We start from the raw sequence: 11,818 nt of genomic DNA, 5'->3' as shown, positions 1-11,818 counted from the left end.
CTGCCGCCACAGAACGGGGGGCTTCCCCCCCCACCGGCCCCCTCACGCAAAGCCCGAGCTTCTCCCCCCCCCTCAGGTCTCCCTCACGGATCCCCCGCTGGCTCACCCGCCCGCCGCTGTCGCAGTGGGCCGGGCCCGGGTCCGCCCCGCCCGCCGCGGCGCTGAGGCGGGCGGGGGCTGAGGAGGCGAAAGCTGGTGGCTGAGGAGGGCCCCGGGCGGGCCATGTCGGCGCTGGAGTGGTTCGCGCACAAGCCCCTGGGCGACGGCATCTTCTGGATCCAAGAGCGCTTCTACGAGTCGGGCAACCGGGCCAACATCTGGCTGGTGCGCGGCTCGCAGCGGGACGTGGTGATCGACGCCGGGTTGGGGCTGCGGAGCCTGCCCGATTACCTACGGGCCGCCGGCTTGGTGGAGCCGGCCGAGGGGGCCGGACGGCGGCCGCTGTTGGCCGTCGCCACCCACGTCCACTTCGACCACTCGGGCGGGCTGCAGCACTTCGAGGAGGTGGCGGTGCACAGCGCCGAGGCGGCGGCCCTGCTGCGGGGCGATAACTACGAGGCCGTCACCTGGTTGTCGGACCGGGAGGTGGGGCGGCCGCCGCGGCCCGGCTGGCGGGCACGGCACTTCCGCGTCCCCCCGGTCCGGCCCAGCCGCCTGCTGCAGGAGGGTAAGGGGCGGCCGGCGGCCCCGCTTCGGCCGCGGCCCTTTTGATAAGTTGGCGTGGCCGGGCTGAAGTCGTGCTGGGCTTGCGTGGGAGGCCTGGGCAGCGGGCTTTCTGGCCTCCGCCGGGCGGGGGGGCTTGGTGCAGGTGCTCCGTGTCGCGGTTACACCGGTGGGTTTTGGCTTTAACGTTCGGGCCCCGCACGGCGCTTTGCAGAATCCGCAGGCCGTCCGCGGTCCTCGGCGTGGCACGGGACGAAAGAGATGCGTAGCGGGTCAGATTCTTGCTCCTGCCGGTTCCGAAAGCCTTGGCGGGAGCCGAGAAACATGTGTCAAATACCCTGTGCTTGCCTAACCTCTTTGCCTGTTGGTGCGGGGTTTTTTTTTTTTTCCTTAGAATGAGAATCACTCGACAGTAATTTGAGCGGCTGACACCCCAGGTCTAGCCTTAGGCTTCTGACAGTCCTGTCACCGTGTCAGTCAGTTCTGGCGTCTGGTGACCCTGATTATTTATAAACCGTCCAGGCATAGCAGTGTAAAGAGCAGAGCAATATCTGGAAATACGTACTGCAAAGAATACCGATTTGGGTTTACAGAATTTGTGCAAATGCAGCGTTTACAGAAGTGGCTCGTTACAGATAAAAAAAATTCCATTTAGTCTCGCATAGGTAACAAAGACTAGGTTACGCTGGCAACAAACAACCTACCTGCACAATATGGTGAAGCAGAAGTTGAAGGGTAGCTGTCTGACAGACAGGTGACACCTTTTGCAGGGGACTTAGTCTCTTCTTGGCCGTATTAGGCTGTCCCACATAGGTGCTTGGAAGAGCAGAACTGAACTTGCTGAAGGCTTCAGAGAAGGATCTCGTGTGACATTTAACCATAGTCAGTCAACAGAAGCTTTAAGTTGTTTTTTCTTTAAATGGAGGAGTTATTAAATAATCAAGCACACTCGCTGTCAAAATAACATCAGAGTTTCTAAGATGATAATGTTCATTGAGACATACTGCATGGAAGTGGCATGTCATTTCAGTGCATGTGTTGTTCCTGTGGGGTGAGGATATCCAGTAACACTGAAAACACAGAATGTTACAATCCAAAGCAGCAGCTCTTACTTGTATGTTGCCTGCTTGATTTGTTTAGGTTTTGCATTACCTTAATCTTACCAGATCTTTCAAGCACCTTTCATTTTGGCTGTTCTAGCTAAAATTGCACTTACTTGTATTGTGTCTTACCATTTAGTGTTTTCCTAGTCACTTGTATCTTCTCAGACTCACAGTTTCCTTCAGCTGTCCCTTCAGCTTCAGATTTTAAGAATTTTTCTTAAATTCTGTACACTTCTTTAAATTTTGGGTGCCATGTGCTGTTTCTTTTTATTCTTTTCAGTGCCAGGAGCAGTTTGAAACCCACTGCAACACTGTCTTCCATTAATTTCACCACCTCCACTGTGGTTTCATTTACCAATACGGGCATTTTCTGCACAATCTTCTCAATAGTCAAGTCTCTTTCTTTCTGCTGCCAAGGCTTCCCAGCATTTCCCTGAGAGAGAATTTGGCTAAAAATCCTCTTTGGTAATTTTGAAACTAGCTGCTTCTGCAAACGTAGGTATCTGTTCCACTGTTGGGTACAGCATGGACAGGCGTTAGCTCTTCGGTGACTTCCAAACACTGCTCTAGCATTTTCAGTAATCCTTCTCAGTTGAAATCCAAAGGTCCTGTCACAGAAGGTCTGCCTTTCAAGAGTTAAGTAACTTTGGGCTTGCTGAGCCTTGAGTAAATTTGTGGCATGCATGTCTCTGGTGTGAGACAGATCTGTAACTTTTCAGATTTCTAATACAGTAGAGTTTTGGTAACTTCTTCTCCTTGGAACTTGAAATGCGTATCACAGTTTTAAGCATAGTTTTACAATGGTACTGGATGTTACTTCTTTTAGCACTGTTTCATATAGTGGTTAAACAGCTGCTTCTGGGAAGGTTGCTTATGTGTTGGTCGTCTTTCCCTACACAGCCCTAAAGTTTACATATTTACCACCTGTAAGTTAATGGGGTTTGCACATTTATAATTAAACTGGCGTTACAATTTAAAATCAACAGCAGACTTAGTCTGTTCTCCATCCCCAGACTGACTTTCTGCTGAAAGTACCCGTTCAATGGCTAGTACAATGAAAAGGCATTCACGTTTAAGCTGGCAAAAAAATGACCTAATGTTAAGAAAGTTCTATTTTTATTTATCTGATCGAATAATAAGAAGAAAGTGTGTGAAGGCCAGTCTTGGTTCTCCTCCAGCAATTTATGTTCTGTCCTTTTGCCTTTCAAAAGTAACAGCAATGCAATTCTAGGCAAGTGAAGCGAGGGTAAAATGGTAATAAATTGTGAAATACTTACTTTGGAAACTTTCAAAAGATACCCGGCTTATATATGTTCTGTTTGTTTCCTGTTTTATGTTCTCTATCACATTTCTTTTCACATTGTTTAGTTCATTGGGGTGAGGGGGGGCACAGATTCAATTAATACAGCCCAAGCCTGTGTTAACTATTACAATCATTAGAAAATACCCTTTTGTCAAGTGTATCTTTTAGATGCCTTTGGCATTCACCAAGAAAATAAATGTCCCGCGCCCATTGTTGTGGATATATAGTATGCATAAACTCTCAGCGTCTGTGTTGGTCATACTGTTTGTGGTGTTTAATATACACGATAAATGCATAAGTTTTCCTGTAACACATTTGTTCACAGGGGATGTGATAAGCCTTGGAGACCGACAGCTTACTGTCATGCACATGCCTGGTCATTCAAGAGGCAGTATTTGCTTACATGACAAAGACCGGAAGATTTTGTTCAGCGGAGACGTGGTGTACGATGGATCCATGATTGACTGGCTTCCCTACAGCAGAATAAGCGACTACGTTGCAAGCTGCCAGCGCCTCATGGAGTTGGTGGACAGAGGTCTTGTGGAGAAGGTACTGCCTGGGCACTTTAACATATTTGGGGCAGAAAGGCTGTATCGGTTAGCTTCCAACTACATTTCGCAAGCTGGAGTTTGTCACAAGGTTTCTGCTTGTGCCATGAGATCTATTGCAAGCATAGCACTGCGCATTACAAATTCGAGAGTCACTTCTTAGTGACAGTGCTTTTTGTGTGATCTATTCCCTGTTGAAAAACCAAATGGCTTGTGAAAGTGTTGATACAAGCAAAAGCAGTATGCATTAGTAAAGCACTGGCAAATTGATACAGATGAGCTGCAAAAATTCCCCCTATTTTTGCCTACTTTACTGCTGTTTTTATAGAAAGTACGTAAGCTAGTAGCTTTAGCCAAAGCTACCATTTTTCTTTCTATTTTTTCAGGGCTTGTTTGCACACATACTGTGATTGAAATATATTGTTTTATTTTTGTTATGATTCTGATGGATGCATGTATGCCAAAATGAGAGGGGTTTACATTCATGCCTGAACCCTTGTTGATGTAGCACTAGGCTTGTGACTATTCATTCAAGTCCTGCTCAGGTTTTGGCCTAACGCAGCTTGTGTTAAGACATGGCGTTTGCTGGGAGCAGCGCCATTAGGTCAAAGCAAGAGCAACACCTATGCAGGACTCAGTGGGCAGAAAGAGGTAAGGGCCATTCTGCAGCCATTGTCACCTGCCGCTTGGTGTCTGCTGCACCCATCATTGCCTGCATCTTTGCAAAGGAGCTGTCTGGCAGTTTCTTTAGAATCCACTAACATGTGGAAGTGCTATAGACCAAACTTCCAAGCTGGAAGGTGTAGATACATCAGCTTACCCAAAAAGCTTTTGATGCGGATCCAACAGCTGACGGACTGTTGAGGCTTTCATGCTTACCAGTGTGGTGAGGGAAACACCTGCACCATGACAGAGGAGCAAGAATGAGCACTCTCACCGTCAGCTGGGGAACTGGTTTGCTTATAGATGTGTGAGTTAGGAATTAGAGAATTTGTGAACTAATAAATTAATGTGTTAGACTAGCCTGTACAAAGTGGATTGAGCCCTTGCTTGATGTGTTTGTTTTTTTTCTGATGAGCTCATAAAAAAGAAAATTTATTTACAGAGTACGTTGTTCTGTAAATTTGAGAGAACTGGACCGTGACAAGCTTAAAGGTTTTATTTGTGTTTTAAGAGTATTTTTATGTGACTGGATTGTAACTTGGCTGTTAATGCTCTGTGGTAGGGGAAGGATGGAGGCTTTAGCATTACCTTGCCCTACTGCAGGTGCTGTATTAAACGGCTGGTACCCTTATTACCACAAAGTGAATGTAATTTGAACTGTTTACTGTTTGCTTATGAAGTGTTTGGTGTATATGGTTTTTATGAAACGTAAAGTGCATTGCATTTTTTTGTTCCAAAAAAGTTGAATACATTGAGAAATGCTAAATGACATTGCAACTTGCTGATGAAAATGGAACGTGTGATATTTAAAAGCTGTTGAAATGGTTAGAGTTTGTGTAATTATTCTAACAGTCTCTTTCTCTATTTAACTTTTTTAAAAGGACACTGTCTGATGTTATTTTTGTATATAGACATACATACTTCCCTAAAAAGTGTGCAAATGTTTTCCTCAAATCTTAGTGCAGTTTAACCTTATTTGTTTGGCTTTCACTTTATGGGGATACATTCTTCACCAGGATTTATACTGATAGCCTGTGATGTGCCTAGTTGTTGTTAGCAGTGCCTATCTCTGAGATGAAGCAAAATTGTGAGGGGGCAGGAGAGGTGAAGCAATGCAGCACTTGAAAGACCTGTTATCACTCGGATCATAGTCTCTTTTTTGGAGAAATCCAAGTACATTAGAGTATTACATGAGGAGTGTCTAATCAGTGGGTAGACTTCGGTCATAAATGAAGCCAAGAGGTTTTTATTTTGGCCTTGTTTGGCCAAAGGAAGAAATACAAAAGGTTAGCCTGAGAAGCAAAAAAATAATTCAGTGAAGATGCCCAGAACAAACTCCGTGGTGTGGTTCTCCTTTTTAGCTTGCTGACACATGCTGCTATTTACATAGCAGTCAGCCACTGTTCTTGATAGCCAAGGGTTCACAATGGACAATCGGAGATCTGAGGTGGCAAGTGGGAAAGTCAGAATGGCTGAAGAAATACATAGCACTGAAGCTTACGCCAGTTATCCAGATGAAGCCGTGGTATCACAGGTTACCCAACAGTAACTGAATTCCTTCAAATTAGCCATCTGTGGCATAATACCAGTAGTGATCTTGCTCTATGCTTCTGTGAAGGCTGGTGCACTGGTAATAACCCCGTGCAATAACGTAGACAGAGAGACCTCTTCTGTCACAAAGCCTGCCAGTGTGTATGCCAGTTGCTAAAATTTTGCAAAAGTGCATTAGAACAGTGAGATCATGTTGGATTAGCATTTTGTGTTACACCACTATGGGTTTGTTTATTTGATCCAATATTAGAAGCCCTGTAGCCAGATTTTACTGTGTTGTAAAACCTGAGCTCCTAAGAGAAGACTCACAGGCATGCCCATTCAAAAGGAAAGATATGTTCCATCGTTTGTGTTTAAATCTGTGCTCAGTATCAGCTAGAAGACCCTTAAATGTCCAGATCACTGTCAGAATTCCCTATTAAGCCATGCTTAAGTCCATTAAGTATATGTAGATAACAGCAATTGCCTGGGTTGTTGTCCTTGACCAAAATCTAGGGAATCATTTCCTAGCTCAGAAGTGATCTTTATGTGAACATAGCCCAAAGTGGAGCATATCAGTAAACTGCTGCTATAATCTAGTTGAAAGTAGTTTTTGAGGGTCTTGAAATTATTTTTGTATTGTAAGAAATTCACTACTAGGTAAGTGATATGTCTTAAGTATAAAGAACTGGCTCTGACTATTTTTGTTAAGAATTAGAAAGTTTTAGTCATAAGAGTTTGACAGTGGCCTTTTAACGCTACCTGGATTAAATATTTAAAACATACAGTGTAAGTTTAAATATTGCAACATCTTGGGTATTTAGAACTGTGCTGGTTTATTTGTAAAATCTAAATGTATGTTAATGGAGTCTTCAGTAGATTGGGGAATTGACAAAAAAAAAACAGATGGGAAGTTTTGCTCTGTAATCTGTCAAGACTTTTGTGATGTTGAACAACAGTTTACACATAAAAAAATAACTTTATCATATATAATCATAATAAAAAATGTTATAATCCTATGCAGTCCACTCATAATTTCTAGGTATTTTTCAAGAGAAGCACTTTTTCATTCTAAATGGAGTCTAAAATCTTCAGAACTTGCTAGCTGTGTTTTTTATGCTTCTGAGCAAGAGATTGCATTAGAAACATTTACCTATCATAGACGGATGCCGCAAAGCTTGTATAAAACCGTGAGTGGGTACTTCTTGGAAAAAACCCCCACATTTTAACACAAATTTCAGGTTTTCAAAGTTTTCAATAGAATTTGCATACAGAAAACATGGATGCGATGAAAGTATATATTTGGGGGTCAGTTGCAGTTTGTGGTGATGTAGATTACTATTTCCACACAAGACAGTAGCTAATAACAACTATTTACTGTAGTTGAAACAAAAATGGTCACATAGCTTCTGTTCAGCACATAACTGAGCTTGAAATAATTCATAGCATACTTGCTGTCTAGTTTCTGGTAAAAGGTAAGACTCCTTCTTAACTGCTAACTCTGGAAGTTTTGTGGAAATTAGTCTGTGAGTAACAAAAGCAGCTGCTGTCATGAAAACCAGCAGGAACGTGCCTGTATAAAGCCAAGAATAAATGGAGAAGGTGAAATGCACCTGTTCATTTAAAAATGAAGATATGCTTCCTTCCAGACAACTGATAACTGGACTTCAGGCATATGTTGGTTGTTCAGTTAACATGATGCGTTTGTTTTCCTCCCAGGAGTTCTGGTGTCAGGGTGCAGTCTTCAAGTCAATCTCTTTGCATATTAGCACAAATACAATCTTATTTTCAAAACTAGTTTACCTTGTTAAATTTTGAATTTTATGGGGTGATGAGGACAGAATTTGAAGGCAAATATAGGTAGAAATAAGATGGGTTTATAAGGTAAATAAGGCAATTAAATGAAAATAATTAAAAAATATTACAATGTTGGTTTTATCTAAACAATAAAAAAATTAACTTGGGAGCAGCCAGCTGGGAGGCTCCACTTGTCAAGAGTGTTACTGGGGTCCCCCACCCAGCTTTGTTCCAAGGTCCTTTTTGGTGACAGCAGAGGAGTCTTTTATCACACAACCTAACTTAGCAGGACTAACCCACTTGATCAGGTGTCATCATTTCAAAGTGCTGTACAACCGTGTATCAATCATTCCCCATTACATGTCTAGGAACAAGGTAACTTCTAGTGGAAGTTAAGATACCTCAGATCTGAGTTTATAAAATGTGGCAACACACAGCTTCCATTCTAATGAAGGATGTGCAAAGCCTTTCTCTGTCATCTGGGGTCAGTAGTAAGTTGTGATGCACATCAAGACTTAGTGGCACTGTCACCACAGCACAGCACAAAAAGATTTTGGTGCCCCAGTTACAAGCACTTCACCTCCTGTCCTACCCTGGTGTTTGAAGCAGGAGAACTAGGAACCCAAACTGTAAGCAAAATCTATCAGTGTCACTACTCATTTCTCAATAAATGGGTTTGCCAACAAGTTGAAGGAAGTTTGTTATTACACGTACTGTGAAAATCATCATATTTGACATCAGATTTGATATGGTAAATTGTCCTAGCAACAAGAATGAGTATATCTTATTGGAATTCAGCAGGTAAGGGGACAGGTTTGGTTTGCAGATGACAAATCAAATGCTTTCTTGCACTTCTTTGCAGACAAGTAAGAAATAGAGGGCCAAGAATGATCATTTTGCGGTCACTTAGCATTATCTTCATGCAGAGAGGCAGAACATTTGCTTAAAACTAGAGGTTCCCTGGTCTGCCTGCCCCCACTTCTTCCTGTTTTCCATCACTTTTTCTGGTCCTTCAACTTCCTCATGTTTCTGGCCCGTTACCAACTTTTTCCTTTGTCCCACATCCTCTGCTGCTGCTTCCTCACACATACCCAGACTTCTGTCTATGCCTCTCCACACGTCCCCCCCTACTTTTTCTCTCTCTTCCTCACTCCGAGAAATGGCTTCTTTTTCTTCATGATATATGAACTCCACCATCTCTGGAGGACTAGATAAGAAATGCAACAGAGAAAGGGCAGCCCTGTAGCTCACTGTTAGCCATAAAGGTCATTCCACAATGCCTTCTTGATCAACCTAGACTCTTCTTCATATTCAGCCCAAGTTATCCCTTTCTACAAATTAATCGGTTATTCTTGTATGCAGTGTCCATATAACATCTTTTTACATAGCAGAAGACTGTTCCCAGTCAGCTACTGTAAGCTTAAAAACATGACATATAAGGAAAGATTTAATTACTTTTCTTTTTCCCTCTAGATCTTTCCAGTTCCTTTATTCCTGTTTAAACTATGCTCTGCAAAACTGTACTCCACTCAAGCTTCGCCAGCACCAACCAACAGAACATGTTCATCTTTGCCTTAGATGTTTGCACCCTTCTTACTAAATCATATTGCTGATTCATATTTCTGGTCCCTTGTAACATCCATGTTCTGTTCTGTAAGAATATTTGCTATCCAGTTACTTCCCATCTTGCATTTCTGCACTGGAGTTTTTCCTATGAAAAAAAGCGCTTTCAATTTGCCTTCATTCCATTTTGTATCACTGATTCCAGACTACCTCGTCAATTTATCAACATGATTTTGAATTCTGATCCTGTCTTCCATCATGCCTGTAACTCCTCTAGCCTCTGTATGGAGGGTATTTGCAGTTGTCCTTTTTACAGCTTACCAGTTGGAGAAGGAAGCCACAGCTTTTAAGGAGGATGCTTTAGTCACACAGGATATCTTTGCATAAATAAGAACAGCCTTCTGGCTGCCTCATACCTTGGTTTCACTATGTCTTTATTTCATGTTCAGCCTATACTCTGCTGATGTAGAAAGGATTTCTTTACAGCAGTCAGTGTTTTGGTTCATTCTTTGGCACTTCGAATTTAAGTTTTAAAATGTAAATTCTATTTTTCATACTGCTGTGCCTGCAATCTGGTTCCAGTTTCTTACTGGTTACATATTATTTTTATTTATAGCAACTATGAATGTGTTGCATTATTTTTGTCATATTGAACTACACCTTGTATTTCACAATAGATGCTATGTTGTGAGGTAGTTATCTCAGGTGAGTAAGGGGTCTTTATAATCATCTTTCTAACACACACGGAAATGAAAGAGTCATTTTAATTAATTCAGTACTACAGCATCTCATTTTATTTTTACATCAGTGAATATCTCTATTTGCCATCATGTCACTATGAAAGAAACATGGGATGTTTCTGCTAAAAAGAACATTCTTAGGGACAGGAAAAAAAAAAAAGCATCATTACTATTAAATCCTGGACTGTAGGATGCTATATAGCAGAACTTAGAGTGAGCTTTAGAACAAGTGCTGATAAAGCCTAGTGTAACACCTTGCCTTTAAGAGCAGACATCTGTAGGCAAAGAAAACAAAAAATGGAGACCTGTTAGGAAAGAGGGAGGGAGATGAGGGTGGAAAAATACATGGCAAAGGAGGAACTATGAATATTTAACTTTTAAAATCTAGGTCTAAGAATTCGACTAACACTGTTTCAAGTTATTATTTACAATTAATGCATGTATTACTGAAATCATTAAGCAGTACTGCTTGTGTCTAAAAATTCAATCAGACTTCATCCAAAACTAATTCTTCTTCGGTCCCCTCACTTCCAAATTGAATTAGGAAGCACAGAAACAGATGCAATGGAAAAGCAATCAGAAAGCACTCGTTGGGTTTTATTTTAAATTTAACATTATTTGAAGCTAAATATTTTGTAGGGGTTTTGCTGGTAAAAACATGTTAGGTTATATTTACACTGCACACACTGGCGCAGCACAGGGATACCCAGGCTAGTCATAATGCAATCTAGTCCTCTGAGAGACATAATTAGCCCAGGTAACTCTAGTGTTAAATCACTTTACTACTAGCTTATACATTAACGCCGCATTGCTTTGTGTGGTGTCATCACACCACCAGGCCATTTAATGCTTTCTGTAGAGTACTCACAAGCGGAATATGCCTTCTCTGCTCCTCTCCTCTACTTTTACGTAAAGACAATAAAAGTCATTATTATCCACCTCCCGCCCGCGGTGCGCGGGGGCGACAAGCCTGGGCAGCGTAGGCTGGGCTGGAGGAGGAGCAGTAGACTTGCCACCTGGTCGTTCAGGTGCACAAATACCTGCAGGAGCTGCCTCCAGGGCAGGCACAGAGCTGCTGTGCTGAGAGGAGGAACACACAGAAAGGTGCCACCAGGGACTACATCTCTCTGCACAAAACAAATAATCAAACAAAAAGCGTCTAAATCTACAGGGAAAACAAAAGAAAAAGCTTCACTGCATACTTACAAAGTAGAAACCAACAGTGTTACAAACCTGCTCTTTGCTTTTGTTGTGCTATCAAAAACCATTTTCAGCATGTGGTTCTTCCAACTATTCAGCTTTTCTTGGATGGGCTAATCTCACCAATTTAATAACTGACTTTGTCCGTGTGTGTTCCCGTATGTGCCCATCAGTGTCCTGGGAAGGTTACAAGGCATTAAACAGCAATTAAAATTGGAAAGCATAGGAGAAACAAACCAAAGAACCCTGACACAGGGAGAAGACTCAGCAAGGGTCCTTGGCCAACACTTCTGTAACTGTACCAGAGCTAGAAAGTAAGATACTTCCCAGCAGTTTGATCCAGAGGTACACAGGAGTACATTTCCAATCATCAAACTGGCAAAGACATATGATACATTTTTAATATGGCTTTAATTTTTCACTTCATTTTGTGCTGTATGATTTTCTGTAAGAGTGACATGAACAAACAACACCTGAAGTTGCATCTGCCCAAGCAAAACTACTCCTTTAAAAATTTTTGGATTAATTTTATTAAAGCAGCTTTTTGTTTTACAGCAGAAGGTTCTGGTATCTGATCCGATTTTGAACAGCCAGGTTGAGGTTTGTCATCTCCTGGACCCTCAAATTCAGCTTAGGACAAGGGAACAGTACTGTGGTTTCAAATACTAATAAAATTAGGAATAGAAAAGAAAACATACTCACTAAAAG

At 42.2% G+C, this 11,818-nt stretch overlaps 1 protein-coding gene across 1 annotated transcript; it reads left to right on the top strand.

Moving 5' to 3' along the window:
- The first annotated feature begins 183 nt into the window (after positions 1–183).
- Positions 184–6,829, top strand: MBLAC2 (metallo-beta-lactamase domain containing 2). Its single transcript, XM_075020365.1, has 2 exons — positions 184–667; positions 3,395–6,829. Exons 1-2 carry the CDS (start codon positions 223–225, stop codon positions 3,778–3,780), a joined length of 831 nt encoding a protein of 276 aa, XP_074876466.1. The 5' UTR covers positions 184–222; the 3' UTR covers positions 3,781–6,829.
- Positions 6,830–11,818: the final 4,989 nt, after the last annotated feature.

The sequence above is a fragment of the Buteo buteo genome, chromosome Z, assembly GCF_964188355.1.
Source record: "Buteo buteo chromosome Z, bButBut1.hap1.1, whole genome shotgun sequence".
NCBI lineage: Eukaryota > Metazoa > Chordata > Aves > Accipitriformes > Accipitridae > Buteo > Buteo buteo.
Note: the sequence above shows the minus strand (reverse complement) of the source record. Positions and strands in the feature narration are given on the sequence as shown.

Bases quoted from the DNA above. Each gene is read 5' to 3' on its own strand.
- MBLAC2 (XM_075020365.1), top strand. From the start codon at position 223: ATGTCGGCGCTGGAGTGGTTCGCGCACAAGCCCCTGGGCGACGGCATC. The intron at 668-3,394 runs GTAAGGGGCGGC...ATTTGTTCACAG, and splicing joins CAGCCGCCTGCTGCAGGAGG to GGGATGTGATAAGCCTTGGA.